The 15,329-nt window shown below is 52.4% G+C and overlaps 1 protein-coding gene across 1 annotated transcript in view; it reads left to right on the top strand.

Moving 5' to 3' along the window:
- Positions 1 to 14,265, top strand: part of CUNH11orf24 (chromosome unknown C11orf24 homolog) — a 16,743-nt gene extending 2,478 nt beyond the window's left edge. The window contains 5 exon segments of the mRNA XM_069066124.1: positions 7,196 to 7,332; positions 9,026 to 9,096; positions 9,098 to 9,299; positions 10,163 to 10,279; positions 12,729 to 14,265. Coding sequence (XP_068922225.1) covers positions 7,196 to 7,332; positions 9,026 to 9,096; positions 9,098 to 9,299; positions 10,163 to 10,279; positions 12,729 to 13,762 — 1,561 coding nt within the window. The 3' untranslated portion in view covers positions 13,763 to 14,265.
- The last annotated feature ends 1,064 nt before the right edge of the window (positions 14,266 to 15,329 follow it).

Here is a 15,329-nt window from a genome sequence, read left to right as displayed (position 1 = left end):
CTCCCCTTAGCCTCCCTTTTATCTCCTCCCCTTCTTCCTCCCCTTAGGCTCCCTTTTATCTCCTCTTCTTCCTCCCCTTAGCCTCCCTTCTATCTCCTCTTCTTCCTCCCCTTAGCCTTCCTTCTATCTCCTCTCCTCAGACTCCCAGGACAAAGCTTAGCAGCTCTCAGGTCCTAGCTCCTTGGTTAGTGTTAGCCCTGCATCATCCTACAGCCTCTTCTGTTTGCTCAGTTACTCTGGGATTCTTGTGTTTGTATCTCGCAGCTGGGTGGCGCGGTGAGTGGATAGAGCGCCAGGCCTAGAGTCAGGAAGACGCATCTCCCTGAGTTCAAATCTGGCCTCAGACACTTAGTAGCTGGGTGACCTTGGGCAACTCACTTCACCCTGTTTGCCTCAATTTCCTCATCTGTAAAATGAGCTGGAGAAGGAAATTGCTTGGGTCAATATCTTTGCCAAGAAAACCCCAAATGGGTCGCCGAGAGTCAAACATGACTGAAAACATCTGAGAAGCAATTCAGTTCTGATCTTTACATTTAAAAGTCTTGAAAGTTCCATGAAGGGCCTGGGTTTTTCCCTGCAGGATTGCTCTCAGCTCTGCAGGGTAAGTTTTCTTCCTTGTTAGCCGTGGAGGCTTTTGAAGGTGGACTTTTGCCTTCTGGAATACTGAAATTCCAGGATCTCTCACTTAAAGTAGAAGGTGCCAAGTCTCCTGAGACCCTGCTGGGTGTGGAGAGGATTGGTTCTTCTTACTTCTGTGTGAGCCCTAGATCTTGGCCGTGACATTCCTGGGTCTTTTCCTCTTGGGGTTTCTTTCGGGAAGTGTTAGGCTGTTCACTTTGCCCTCTAGTCTTTAAGATCTGAGCAGTTTTCATTTAGGACTTCTTGATGTATAGTGTCTAGGCCTTTTACGATCATAGTTTATTTTATGTTTTCTTCTCTTTTCCCCCCAAATTTGGGTTTTGTCCCCGCTAATCGGGTAGGGCTCAGGGCTTCATCTTCCAAACTACTTGTTGCTTCATTTTCCTTTGCAACTGCTTGCAGGTGTAACGGTTAGATTCCCTTTGCAGACTGGTTTGATTTGTTTTGTTTTTAACATCTCTAGGTTTACAAACACAATTTTTAAAAAATATATTTATTTTTAGTTTCCAGCATTCAGTTCCATAAGATTTGGGGTTCCAAATTTTCTCTGCCTCCCTACCCTCTCCCCCTCCCCAAGACAGTGAGCAATCTGATATAGGCTCTACATACACATTCACATGAAACATCGTCACATCATTGCAGACACAGTTTTTTATTCTCATCTCTCCAGTCTTGGTTCCTGAATTGGAGCTTTGTGCTAGGGTGAGGCGCCTCTGGCTGTTGCATTTTGGGTGGGGTGGTTGGCCTGGGTCACAAGTTCCTGCACTGATCTCCACCTTCTACTGCCAAATTAAGCAAAAAGCAGCGTGAAGGCAGCAGGTACAGTGGAAGGAGGCTTGACTCTGACTTTAGGGGATGCGCCTCCAAGGCCCTTTACCTCCCTAGGCCTCGGTGCCCTCCCCTGAAGGATGGACCAGATGACCACAAAGGGGTCTTCGCTTGAGGCCCCAGGGCAGGCTGCTGGTAAACTCTCAGAAGTGTTTGAAATGCCACACTCTACCCCAGATGCTGTGGTCTTCCCTGGAAGGCCTCTAAGGAGGAAGAACCAGCACCTCCCTGGGCAATCCTTTCTGCTTCCTAATAGCTTGGATTGGGAGGAAGTTTCTCCTCTTGGCACGGTCACCCCTGGCTCCTGCGCTGTCCCCTGAGGCCAAGCAGAAAAGCCTTTACTACACCCTGGACAGCCTGTTAAATAACACCGCCAGCCACCTGGTGCTAAAAAGGACCAAACCAGCTCCTCCCCTCTCCCTTTCAGGTGGTTCCTCTGGGGCCTTTACCTTCCTGGCTGCTTTCTTTAGACACCGGTCCTGTGGCCCTCAGGCCTCCACTATCTTACTGATACTTCACAATCCTTTACACATTCTTGATCCCTTTTGATAGTATCATTTGTGCCCATGTGAGTCCTCAGAAGTGAGGAGCCTTCCTCAGCTTTGAGGGGTCCTTGGGAGGTTCTCACTCATGAGAAGCCTTCTCTTACTAAATCTGGTCCCCCAAAGACTGGCCTGGCCCTCCGCCTGCAGGGCGTGGCCAGCTCCAACTCTACTCTCCTCACTCACCCCCTTTGGATCTACATGGTCATTTTTTGGATGTAGGTAGTGACTTCTTCCAGAAGCTTCCACCGACATGGAAAGGGTCTTAGATGCTCCTTCCCACATGTCCAGCCCTCCTTCATCCGTTGCTTCTCTGCATCCCAGCTGTGCCTCCTCCACTCTCCTGACCCAAGTTGGGACCTCTCTGCCTCAGTCTTCCATTCTTTTAAAGGAATAATTCATTCTCCCTGATGCCCCGAAGGGTTCAGAGGCTTTGCTGGAATCCCTTTGCCTTTTCTCCTAGGAGTAAGGGGATCCTGGCTCACATAGTGGTGATGTTAGATAGTTGTTGCACACTGTGAAGGTCACAGCAGAATTCTTCCCTCTTTCCATACTTGTTTTGAAAGATGTGAATTGGATTTCAACTTCTTTTCCTCTCTCTGTTTTTTCCCTATGACCTGGGTAGCCACTTAGTGCCCAGACCAGTGCCTGGAGAGCTTATGGTGATCTGTAACACCACGGCCCCCCCAAGAAAGTTCCTAGTTGGGGATCCCTGCCAAAAGGCACACCCCAAAGGGCTCAGAGGCAGGGAGCATCCCCCACTCTACCTTCCACCCAAACTCAGACTCCAGCTTAGCCCTGGGGGTCTCAGGCAGCTGCTGCTGATGTGGCAGCTTGAGAAGTATCCCAGGGGCAGCCTCTGCAAGGGGGGCATGAATTTCACCCCCTAGTCTGATGCTGCCTAGTCACACCCCTACTGTTTTCAGTTGCTGCTGCTGGGAAGTTACCCTTTTTTTTCCCTTTTTGGGGGGGAGGGGCAAATGGGGTTAAGTGACTTGTCCAAGGTCACATGGCTAGTTTTTTTTGTGTGTGTGTTAAGTGTCTGAGGTGGGATTTGAACTCAGGTCCTCCTGACTCCAGGACTAGTGCTCTATTCACTGTGCCACCTAGCGGCCCCCTAAGTTACCCTTTTTTTGATACTTGCCCTCCCATTCAGGAAAGAGAGAGAAAAAGAGATTAGACTGGATTACAGGGGGGCTATTGTAGCTTTGTTTTAGGAAGAATGCCTTAGTTTCTGGTTAGTTTCCTGGCTACAGGCTCCCCTGTGACTTTGTTCAGTACAATCAGAAATATTTACTGAGCACCTACTGTATACAAGGTTTTATGTATATACAATATGACATTCTTTTTAGATGGCATTTCAGAATCTGTGTATATACTTCTTACAACCCTCCTTATCCTGGTGTGAGATTGCAGACTCTCCCCATGTTCTGCCATCCCCCACACCCACACCCTTACCAGGGCTTAAATACCCAAAAGTGCCTCATAGGCCATCTGCCTTTCCCCTAACTAGCTCACTCAGCAAGTGACTCCAGAGATTTCCTCACCCCACAACTTTGCTCTGATACTGAGCTGATTAGGTGTGTGATCTGGGGATGGGAGATTCTTCAGACTTTGGAGGAGAGATGTGATGTTTTAAGGAAGTCATTGTGGTTACTGAAGGAGCCGAAAATGGCCGAGGAGTGAAGTGATTAAGATTTGGATAAGGATGAGCTGATGGATGGGGAGCCAAGCATTTATTCAACAAATGTTTATTCATTCAGTCAACAGATATTGACTGAATGCCTCCTTTGTGAAGAGTGTTGTTAGGTGGAGGGCAGAGGGGAAGGGCATGCCTGGGAGTCCATTAGAATAATGAGCCTGTACTTCCCCCTTTAGGTGCCTCCTTAGCTTTTACAGGCACGTGTGTGAAGCTCAGCGTCTCAGTGAGCAGAGAAGGACTTGAGTCACAGAGAGGCGACCAGTTGTATATAGTATAGTAATGTAGTGCTGAGCTCTGGTCAAAGTCTGGGCCTCTAGTGATGTAGGACATGGGGAAGGGATCCAGGTTCTCTGCTGGAAATGGAGATAGGTGCTCAGAGCTAGAGGCTGCAGTGAGGAGGTCATTTACATCCAGGTGAAAGCTGCCATTTTTGTCAGTAAATCATTGTGGTTTTGCTCTAGGCCAGTCATTTCTGGGGTGTGAAGGAGATCCTGGATGCCCAAGGGGAAAGGCTCAGATATCTATTCAGGGACCAACATGAGCAGATCAGGGCAGAGGCTCATCACCAGCATGGCCTAAGGATGACCTTCAGTGACCATTCAGACAATTGAGTAGACATCTGTATGCAAGTGTGGACCATACACAAGCCCAAACGGCCTGTCATTGAAAAGCTGACGTTTTATTGGGGCTGTTAACATGTACACACCCAGATAAATGCTGTGTATACAGATAGTGTCAGGAACACTGGTACCTGAGCTGTGTTTTAGGGCAAACTGGAGATTCTGTGAGTCAGAGGTGAAAAGGGTGTGCAGGGTAGACACTAGAGAGGGCTGGGATGATGGCTTGAGGGGTGAGAGTGGGGAGGAATGTTATGTACATGGGACACCTGATGGGTTGTAGTGTTCCTGCCACCAAGAGCGACTGAAGGAGGATCTAATTCAGTAACGGGAATGGGCGGGGGGGGGGGGAGGCAGGACTTACAGTGCCAGGCCGAAGAGGCTGTGTCTTATCCTAGGGACAACAGGGAGCCACTGTAGTTTTTCGGGTAAGGAGGTGACATGGTTTTACCTTTTTTGTTTTCTTAAATATCAATTTGCGAATTTCATGGAGAGTGGATCGGACAGGAGAGAGAATAGAAGCAGGAGGACTATTGACAAGATGCTAAGATCCTGGATCCTGGTTTAAGGTAAAGGCTGTGTTGTGTGAGTGGAGAGAAGAGATGTTTAGAGATAGAAGGGACAGGAATTGGCAAGTGATTGGGCCTGGTGGTTGAGGAAAAGGAAGGAGTCAAGAATGACCCAGGGCTGCAGCCTTTCCTGGCTGGAAGGACGGTGGTGCCATCACAGAAATGGGGGAAATTGGAGGAGAGATGGATTAGGAAATAAAATGAGTTCTGTTTTGAACATGTTAAGTTTCTAGTTCCTATGAGACATCTAGGTGGAGATGTCCAGATAAACTGGATTGTTCATTTTTCAGGTATCCTATTTTTTTCCCCAATTACGTGTAAAAAAAAACCTTTTTAGCATTCATTTTTTTAAAAAAAATTTGAGTTTCAAATTCCCTCCCTGCTCCTCCCCCCTCATTGAGAAGACAAGCAATTTTATATAGGTTATATGTGTGCAGTCATGCAAAACATTTCCATATTAGTCATGTTGTGAAAGAAAACTTGAACCCAAAACCCAAGAAGATAAAGTTTAGAAAGCCTGCTTTGGGAACGGCTAGGTGGAGCAGTGAATAGAGCACTGGCCCAGGAATCAGGAGGACCTGAGTTCAAATTCGGCCTCACACATTTAACACAAAAACTAGCCGTGTGACCTTGGGCAAGTCACTTAACCCCAAGTGCCCTCCAAAAAGCAAAATAAAACATAAAAAGTATGCTTTGGTCTGTATTCAGACTCCGTCAGTTCTGTCTCTCATCGTGAGTTCTTCAGAATTGTCTTAGATCATTGGATTGATGAGAACAGCCGAGTCACTCACAGTTGATCGTGATGCAGTGTCACTGTGACTGTGTACAATGTTCTCCTGGTTCTGCTCACTTCATTTTGTATCCGTTTGTCTAAGTCTTTCCAGGTTTTTCTGAAATCCTCCTGCTCATCATTTCTGATAGCGCAGTAGCACACCATCACATTCATACATACGGCTTGTTTAGCCATTCCCCCATTGATGGGCATCTCCTCGACATCCAGTTCTTGGACACTACAAGAGGGGCAGCTATAAATATTTGTGTACATGTAGGTCCTTTTCCTTCTTTTATCTCTTTGGGACCCAGTAGTGGTACTGCTGGGTCAGAGGGTACGCGTGGTTTTATGCCTTTGGGCATAGTTCCAAATTGCTCTCCAGAATGGTTGGATCAGTTCACAACTCCACTAACACATTAGCTTCAAATATTAAGCCTGGGTATGTAGATTTGGGAATTATCTGCATGAAGTTGATAACAGAACCCATGGGAATAGATGGGGTCCCTGAGGGAGAGAGTGTGGAGGAAAGAGAAGAGAAACTGAGATAAGGACATCCATGCTTAATGGGCAGGCAGAGCAGACAAAGCAGCCAGACAGGGAAAGAAGTGAGGGGGAACTGTGTCAGAAGTCGAGAGGAAAGGGGCCAGGAGGAGGGGATGGTGAGCAGGATCAGAGGGCTAAGGAAAGGCCACAGGTGGGAGCTGCTAAGAGGCTGCTGGTAACCTGGAGAGGGCAGTTACATGTGAGCAGTGGGATCAGGAATCATACTGTGGAGAAGTGAGTGGAAGGTGGGAAATTGGGGTGTTGGGGGTAGACAAGCCCTAGTAAGGGTGGGGCATGTGACCTTTGAAGAATCAAAAGTTGCCCAAGGAAGTGAGTGCAGAAAAACAGGAGCTTGAGATCTGGGGAAAAAAAAAAACAACATGAAGACGGGGGTCAGCGAGGTAGGCAGACTTGGTACTTGGAGCACAGGCCAGCCTGGCGAGGATGAAGGATTGGTGCTTATGCTGCACCACAAACTGCTGCCCTGTGGAAGATAACCCTGGAGAGCTGCTGCATTCAAGCTGCCCATCCTCCTGCCCAGCCTTGGGGATGAGCTGCTTAAAACTGGCCAGGCTGGGCCTGGGAGGACCTGCCCAAGGCCACGCTTGGCACCCTCACTGCACCAGGAAGCAGTGTTGTTGGCTGCTAGTAGAAGCAATGTCCAAAGATCTCCCTCCAGGTGCAGTCAGGGCTGGGACTGACCCTGTGGAACTCTTAGGCAAGGAAGCCCTTTGTCCCCAAGCAGGGGGTCAGACTGGCAGGAATTGACATGATCTGTTGCGTTGTGTGTTTACTTTGATAAACGTCTCCCACTTCTACTTTGGTCCCGAGTACTCTGAGCTTGTCCCCTCTGACCCAGAGCCCTGAGAGGTTGGCCCAGCATCGCCCAAGCAGTGTGGGTCAGTTTTCAGGCCAGATCCCCGACCTCTATACCACACTACTCCTGCTCATTATGTGTGAAATAAGAAATTTGCCGATCTCAGGTCCCCAAATTCCTCCACATCGGGAAGTCTGGCAAACTGCAAGTCAGTGCAGGAGGCTGGCTCCTGTGGCCAGGAGAAGTGGAAGAGGCCCAGGCCTGGTGTCTCAGAGGAGCCGAGCTGCTGGGTAAACATGTCAGGTACAGCTTTCCTGTTTGGGGGTTTGGATTTTATTCTGTTTTAAACCCACTAATGCCATCAGTGAAAGGAGGGGAGGGAGATGGCCTTTGCCAGGGAGGAGGGTCTCCATTGGCTGGTGCTCACTCTTTGGGTGACAGGCCCAAGCAGGGGAGGGAAGAGTGACCCTTCTAACTGACAAGTCCAGAGTCCTGCACCCAGCTTTCTGGCCTTCGTTCCCACTGTGCATCATGGGAGGCCCCTTGTTCTTCCCTCCCCCTCAGCTACCCACAGGGACAGTCAGGCCGTGATTCTCATCTACAAGTTTGCTCCCCTGGCAAGAATTCAGACCCATGACTCTGGTGCCTTGTTCTCCCTCACCTTGACTTCCAGGTCATCGTGGCCCTTCCCCCCTTCTCCATGTACGTGTTACCCTATACTTGTTACCCCCTGTTGTAGCCCTTACTGTGTCTACCCTGGCCCCTCCAGGTCTTCAGTGAGTGCTTACTGATGGGATTCGATCCCTAAGCTTGTGCTGCCTGCCAGGGCCGGGGCTGTCCAAAGCCCGAGATGGATTGGCCACTGAGAATCTGTGGGGGAGCCCCCCCTACCCACCCACACAGACGTACACACGTGTGCACACATGCACACAGAGCAATCTGCCCGGAGTGCAGAGAGATTCAGGACAAGGTGATTTCCAGGGGAGGCCCCGGCATGTGGTGATTTCCAGGGGTGGCAAGAAGCTCGAGGGGCCGGGGAGTCCTTCCCAACCATGCAGGAGCCCCAAGAACCCATTTTTATCAGGTGGACGTGCACCCCCACGCTGCCTCAGGCTTCCCTTGTCCACGTGCCCTTCACTGCAGGGGCCAGTTAATGCCTGTCCATTGTTTCTTCCGAGTTACTTTCCCTCCTGTGCCATGTGATGGCATGCTGCTGTGCCAGCACCATCCATCCCTCCCTTCAGCAGCTCATTAGAGCAGTGCTGTGAGGGTCATTGAAGGATGGCCTGAGGGGCGCTGAGAAGGAGGGCAGCAAGTGGTGCCAGAGCGGCCTCAAGTCAGGGAGACTCCTCCTGACTTCACGTCTGCCCTAGCTGGGTGACCCTGGGCAGGTCACTTCAGCCTGCCGGCCTCAGTTTCCTCATCTGTAAAATGAGCTGGAGAAGGCAATGCAGACCCCTCCAGTGTCTCTGCCAAGGAAGCACCACATGGGGTCTGGGAGAGATGGACAGGACCGAGCAGACAGAATGAGACAGCAAGACTACTTCCTGCCGGTCTTTGTTCCTGCAGGTCACCAGCTGGTGCTGATGTCTTGCTTTCTGTGTGTGATTTCACTGGACCTCTGCAGCAGCCCTGGGAGGTAGGGGCTCTCCTCATCCCCATTTTACAGATGAGAAGATGGAGGCTCAGAGAGCTCTAGCACCTTGCCTGGGGTCACACAGCCAGCAGTGTCTGAGCCAGGGGCGTCCTGACTCCACTCACTGCCCACTGAGCTGACTTGTGTGACGGCGCATGTGGAATTCAGGCCTCCTTTCACAGATGATCTCCTGACACAGTTGGGGGCGTCTTCTCTGACCTCTTCCCCCAAATGCCTGTTGAGCAAACAGAAAGCGGCGAGGTCCCGTCCTCTGGATTCCTGGCCGTGGGACAGATGCCACCAGCCCTGTGCACCTTTCCCAGTAATGTCCCCTTAATGACTGTGCCCTCTTGTTTGCAGATGCCCCACGTCTGAGCAGAATTGAGTCCATGCTGGGCCAACTTGGGAGCCGGCCCCGCCTCCCGGGGACCTTTGGAGACCATCATATCGTGCTGTGAGCGTCCCCCCAAGATGTGGGCCCCCATCGCTCTCCTTTGGCTTTCTTCCTTGTCCTTGTCCTTACCAGAGACCCACTTTTCCTCCTTGAAAGAGAGCGGGGCCCGAGTGTTCCATATACAGAAAGTCCAGAGCAAAGCACAGTGTAGCCGCGTGTGCAGAGATCCAGCCTGGGCAGGTGAGCAGTAAAGGGTCGGTCCCAGGGTGGAGCAGTCATGTGGGAGGCGCGTGGTGTTGGGGCTGGGCTTCTTCCTTTGGCACAGGTTTGGAGTGGGTGGGCCCCAAACGCAAATGGCTGAGGCTGGGGAAAAGTCACTTCCCCTTCCCTCTGCAGCCTTGTCTTGGAACAGGGTCAAAAAGTAGTGCCCCCAAACCAGCCGGCCAGGATTCTCGCCAGCGTGTGCCGTGCTCCACACCCATAGTGTCCCACGTCTGACAGGGAAGGAGGGCGGGGCATTCTCTCATCTCTTCTCTGGGACCAGATTTGTCAGTTTGGTGGTGGACAGCACTGTGTCCATCCCTGGGTGTGCCAGACATCTGGGCCCAAGTGTGAACTGGCGTGTTCTGTTTGATGTCAGGGCTTTGTGTGTATCCTTTAGGAGCAGAAGTGCCACAAGGGCCAGGACTGTGTCTGATTCCACCGTTTTATCTCCCATCCTCAGCCCCTCTCAAGGCTTCATTTCAGAAGCCACCCCACCTCCTTGTCCTGTTTTATTTCATGTACCTCTCCTAGCTTTAGGTGCGGGGGAAGACACAGAAATGCAGCAAGACTTTGGCACACCCTTATTTCTATTCAGAGAAGTTTTTTATTTATTTTTTTTTTGGAGATGCCCAGAGCCCTGAGGTCCTGGGCCCTGTGGCCTGAAGTGCCAGCAGAGCTTTGTTCGTCCCTCCCTGTGTTTGACTCCCTCGGGGCCTCTTGTGACCCCTGCCAGCAGCGGCCTTCAGGGGCTGCAGGGAATTGGCTCTCATTTCTTCTCTTCAGTGCTGGGCCGTAGTGGCTTCCTCTTAGCCCAGACCTGGTCTCTGCATTTCTTGTAGGTCCCCATTTCTGCAGTTTGTCCACAAAGGAGCCAAGACATTGCATTGTCCTCTACTGTCCAGTGCTAGCCGCGTGCCAAGAAGCCAGACCCCAGGATGTCCAAGGATTAGCCACAGGTACCTGAGCTTTGTAGGGCTCTGTGTTCTGAGGGATTGAAGAGAAAGGCTGAGTGACGCCCGCTGCACAGTAGGCCGAGAGAACGGGGCTTATAGGGCTGAGCCCGGGGCCCCCTGGGGTATTGGAATGGAACTTGGGAGGCGGCCCTGTGGACAGCCGGTGGCCCAGGGGAAGAGGAGGAGGCGCCCCCCCCCACGGTCTCTGGAGGGGTCAGGCCTGGCTCTGCGGGGCCATGGTTGGCAGAGAGCGTGCCCTGGCCCTCCCCAGCTTCTGCTGCCAGCCTGGCCTGGGGTCTTGGCGTCTTTGTGTAGGGAGTTAGGCGTTAAACGCGCTGGAAGGAGCACTTCTTAAAGGGGCCTGGACGCGGAATACACGCACTGCCCCGCAGTTTAATTGTTTGGTCAGGGCAGGGTTTTGAACTTTGAGTTATCTTGAAGGGAGGCACACATTTATATTACATTGTACCACCGCTGGGCAGGCCTGGTTTAAGGGCAACTGGAGATCCCTGGCCCTGGCTCCTCCCTGACTCTTCCCTGGCTCCTCCCTGACTCTTCCCTGGCCCTCCCTGACTCCTCCCTGGCTCCTCCCTGACTCCTCCCTGGCCCTTCCTGACTCCTCTCTGGCTCCTCCCTGACTCCTCCCTGGCTCCTTCAGAGGACTTCCCTGGTCCGATCCCATCAATCAGCAAGCATTTCTCTAGCCCCCCTGTGCCAGGCCCATGCCAAGTTCTGGGGTACAAAGATACAGTCCCTGCAGGAGCTTACAGGGGCCTGGAGGCGGCGACCTGGGGGCCCGGGGTGCTGAGTGTCCCTGTGGACCCACAGCAAAGGGCCTAGCACTTGCAGGTGATTGAGACGGTGGAGAGAGGTCCCTAAGGAGGGGTCATCCCAGTGTGGGGGGTCATGCCTGCGTGATGACACAGTGTGAGGTGGATGGAGACCAGGCATGAATTAGGGTTCACTTTTAGGTGCCAGAGAAAGGGGGTTTATATTTGGTCTGGGGTTTACTGGAGCCTGGGGTGAGGTGCATAGACCAGCAGATGGGGACTGGGGCACAGAGAGGTTTGAGGCAGGGAGGCCACGAAGGGGCCTGTTGTAAGTATGCAGGTGAGGGGGGGATGAGGCCGAGCTTGGGAGTGGAGAGAAGAGGCTGGATGTCTGAGAGCTCGTTGAGACAGCTGATCAGAGGGATGGGGCAAGAGAGTGGGAACAGTCGAGCAGGACCCCAAAGTATCCCTGCTTAAGAGAGGGGAGAGTTTGAAGGGAAATAATGAGACATGTTGGGGCAGCTAGGTGGTGAGTGATTAGAGCACTGGCCCTGGAGTCAGGAGGACCTGAGTTCAAATCTGGCCTCAGACACTTATCACTTACTAGCTGTGTGACCTTGGGCAAGTCACTTAACCCCAATTGCCCTGCCTTCCCCCCTCCAAAAAAATTTTAATAACAATAATGATATGTGTTTGGGGCACATTGAGTGTGAGGTGAACAGGAAATAAAATTGGGAATGTCCCACAGGCACTTGAGTGGGGAGGCCGACTAGAGCTTGCAAGAAGGCTGAGGGCTGGTTATTCTCATTAAGCCAGAGCCAAACCTCCTGGAGCCCCAAGGAAGTGGTGAGGTCACCAGGGGTAGAGAAGGGCAAGAAGGAGACCCTGACAGAGCCTTGGGGACCCTCCCCCCACTGAGGAGTGGCTAGAGAGAAGTAGCCATGATTATGATGAAGGCAGCTGGGGCCCCACAGTGCAGAGAGCACAGGCCTGGAGGCAGGAAGACTCATGTCTCAGGGTTCAACTTCAGCCTCAGACACTCACTAGCTGAGTGGCCCTGGGCAAGTCACTTCACCCTGTTTGCCTCAGTTTCCTCATCTGTAAATTGAGCTTGAGAAGGAAATGGCAAAAAAAAAAAAACTCCAGTATCTGCCAAGAAAACCCCAAACAGGGTCACCAAGAGTGGAACACAACTGAAAAAAGCAGTCTTGATAAACATCATGACTGACAGTGACTCACATTCATAGAGTGCCTTGGGACTAAGGGCTCCAAGGTAGTGATTTTCTTGGGTTTGGGGGTTATTTTTTTGCTTTTTGGAGGGCACTTGGGGTTAAGTGACTTGCCCAAGGTCACACGGCTAAGGTTCTGAACCTGGGTCTCCACTCTGTCCACTAGTCCTCCAGGGCAGCATTGTGAGAGCTCAGAAGGGAGCACATGCCCCACCCTGGTAGACTGTAAGCTCCCTGAGGCCTCTCTGGCACTTGGCACAGTGCCTGGCACACAGTGGGGCTTCATGAGTGCTTGTAGAATGAGCTAGAGGGTGATTGGCGGTGCTACAGAAAGGCCAAGGAGGACTGAGATAGGGGAAGCTCTGGAGGGTTGTTCTGCAGAGAGGAGGGGAGGCTAGGAGAACGAGGTTTGCCGCGGCTCATTGAGGATCGATTGGGCTTTTTTTTTTAAAGACTATGCATTAGAGAAATGGAGCAGCCTTCCCACCGCAGACACTTTGCTCCCTCGCCCTGAGCCGGGGGTCTTTCCAGCTCCTCCCCATCACAAGACCGTCAGGAGTGCCGCAGAGTTAGGCCAGATGACGTCTCCTGTCACAGTAACTGGTGGCAACCATACGGATCTTGGAGCCAGGGCTCTGAACAGTACCGAGGTGGGCATCTCTGCAGCCCCTAACAGTTCGATGGCTACCATGGGCGTGCCTTCAGCACGCCTCATGCCACAGGTCCCAAGAATCACCGGAAAGCCCTCCATGGTGGTGACGGCAGCGTTGGCCCCAAGTGTGAGAGCTGACCCTGATCCCCTGCCAGTGACACATGTCCAAACGAATGGCCACGTCGTCTGGCAGAACACCCCAGGAGAAGCCACCGGTGCCTCTGCCAGCAGCCCCACCATCCAGGTTCTGCTCACATCTTCTGGAATTGCTGCAACATCCAGCTCACTGACCCCAACAAAAGGCGGGTCTGTGGATGGGCCGTCCAACCCAGAAATCTCAACCACCACCCCGTCCCCAGCTCCCTTCAGCTCCAGAACGTCAACAGAAGCATTCATGAGCACCCCCACCATCTCCAGCAGCACAAGGGTGGGATCCCCCCCCAAACCAGAACCAATGCCAGACCCCAAAGTGACGCCAACCACGGTCGCCCAGGCCACAGAGACCCCAGGCACTTCACAGACTACGGTAAGAGCTCTCCCCCAAACCACCCTAAGCCCAGTGTCCCCCAGAGTCACATCTGAGAGCTCACCCACAATGCCCCAGACATCCGTACAGACGGTCACAGAAAACCAGTATGTATGGATCGCTACTTCCCCCTTCACCCAGTCCTTGGTCAATAAAAACTTACTGTTGGCCATGCTCTTGGCGGGCACCATGTTTTTCATCGCTGTCCTGGCTCTGTTGGCCATGCAAGCGTACGAGAGCTACAAGAAGAAGGACTACACCCAAGTGGACTATCTAATCAACGGGATGTACGCGGACTCAGAGATGTGACGGGTGGACTCCCACGCGGCCCCTCTCTGTGGGAGGAGCATTCGAGTCTGCGCAAACATTTCCTCTTTTTCAGTTTGCCTATAAACCAAACCAAGTGCTTCCAAATTAATTTGGTGCAATTTAGGAGAAATGCCAGCTACTTAAAAGGATTTAATTTCTATCTAATTCCATTATCACTAAAGAATTGCTGCTTCATTTATTATTATTTTTAAAATCATGTTGACCAAGGGCCAGGCCGGGCCAGCAATCACAGCGCCAGATCAGGCGGTGCTTCCAGAACCCTCCGGTTGCCTCCTCATGTTCTGTCGTTTAATGTCGTGGTCAGAATGCCAGCAACCAAGGTTGCGGGGTTTCTGATGGACTTTTTTCTGAGCTTAATTATATTTCTGTAATACTGTGCTGCCAAGCTTCATTGAAGTCAGATCCTTTTGGAGATGTATAATGTGTAATACGGTTTATTTTTGTAAACACTCATTTAATAAAACATGAGATCCTGAAGAGATTACCATTTCCTTGCCTCTTATTTTGACTTTTGTTTCCTGACGGCTCACCCCCTTTGCTTGGCAAGGTTGTCCCCGGGACAGCCTCTCTGCTCCCCTTGCTGAGCCTGGGATATGATGGGGAACATGACATGAATGCTGCCCAGCTGGAGCCTTGCCGTGCTTCTCCTTCCTCAGCCGTGGGTCCCAAGGGATGACCCCCCTTTGCCATGGCTCTCGCTCTAGCTTCAGGGGTATGCAGATTCCAGATACAGAGCGCTGAACCCACTGAAGACATGATTTATTTGGACGTGTCTGTTTCTCCATTCCCTGTCCAGTTGTCCCAGCTCAGCCCTTCTCAGCCCAGGCCCATGAGTGGGGAGGGTGGTGCCCATGAGTGGGGGGATGGTGCCCATGAGTGGGGAGGGTGGTGCCCATGAGTGGGGAGGATTGTGCCCATGAGTGGGGGCACAAGCGTAAAGGGGGGCAGGAGATGTCATGGCAGGAACAACATGGTCCGGCTTCCCACAGAAGCACAAAAACCAAGAACGACTCCCAGTTCAAGCTGGTGAGAGGGAGGCTGGCAGTGCTGTCAGCAGGCTCAGCACGATGGGGAGGGGCCAGTGCTCAGGAGAGAGACCAGGACCAGATAGTGAGAGATGAGGACAGTCATCGAAGCTGCCTAAATCAGCAAAGTCACCAAGGATGACAGTGTAGCAGACAGTAGAGGAGGGGGGGGCCCGGGCGCGACACCTCGGCCCCCCGCACAGGGACGGGGGGGGCCCGGGCACGACGCACCGGGGGTCTGGCTTGGGGGGCCCCAGGCCAGACACCCGGGGGTCAGGGGAGGGGGGGGCCCGGGCCGGACACCCGGGATCAAGGGAGAGGAGGGGGTCCCGGGCTGGACACCAAGGGTCAGGGGAGAAGAGGGGGGGCCCGGGCCGGACACACCGGGGGTCAGGAGAGAGGGGGGGGCCCGGGCCGGACACCTGGGGTCAGCAGGTGGGACGTGACATGAGCTGACAAAGAAGACAGGGCAGACAGGCAGGAGGAGAATCCAAGAGCAAAGGACCATAAAGAACCCTAGA

The sequence above is a fragment of the Petaurus breviceps genome, unplaced genomic scaffold, assembly GCF_028583685.1.
Source record: "Petaurus breviceps papuanus isolate PSGF00001 unplaced genomic scaffold, PetGlider_PUasm1.0 90721, whole genome shotgun sequence".
Lineage (NCBI taxonomy): Eukaryota > Metazoa > Chordata > Mammalia > Diprotodontia > Petauridae > Petaurus > Petaurus breviceps.
This window is presented reverse-complemented; position numbering and strand designations above follow the sequence as displayed.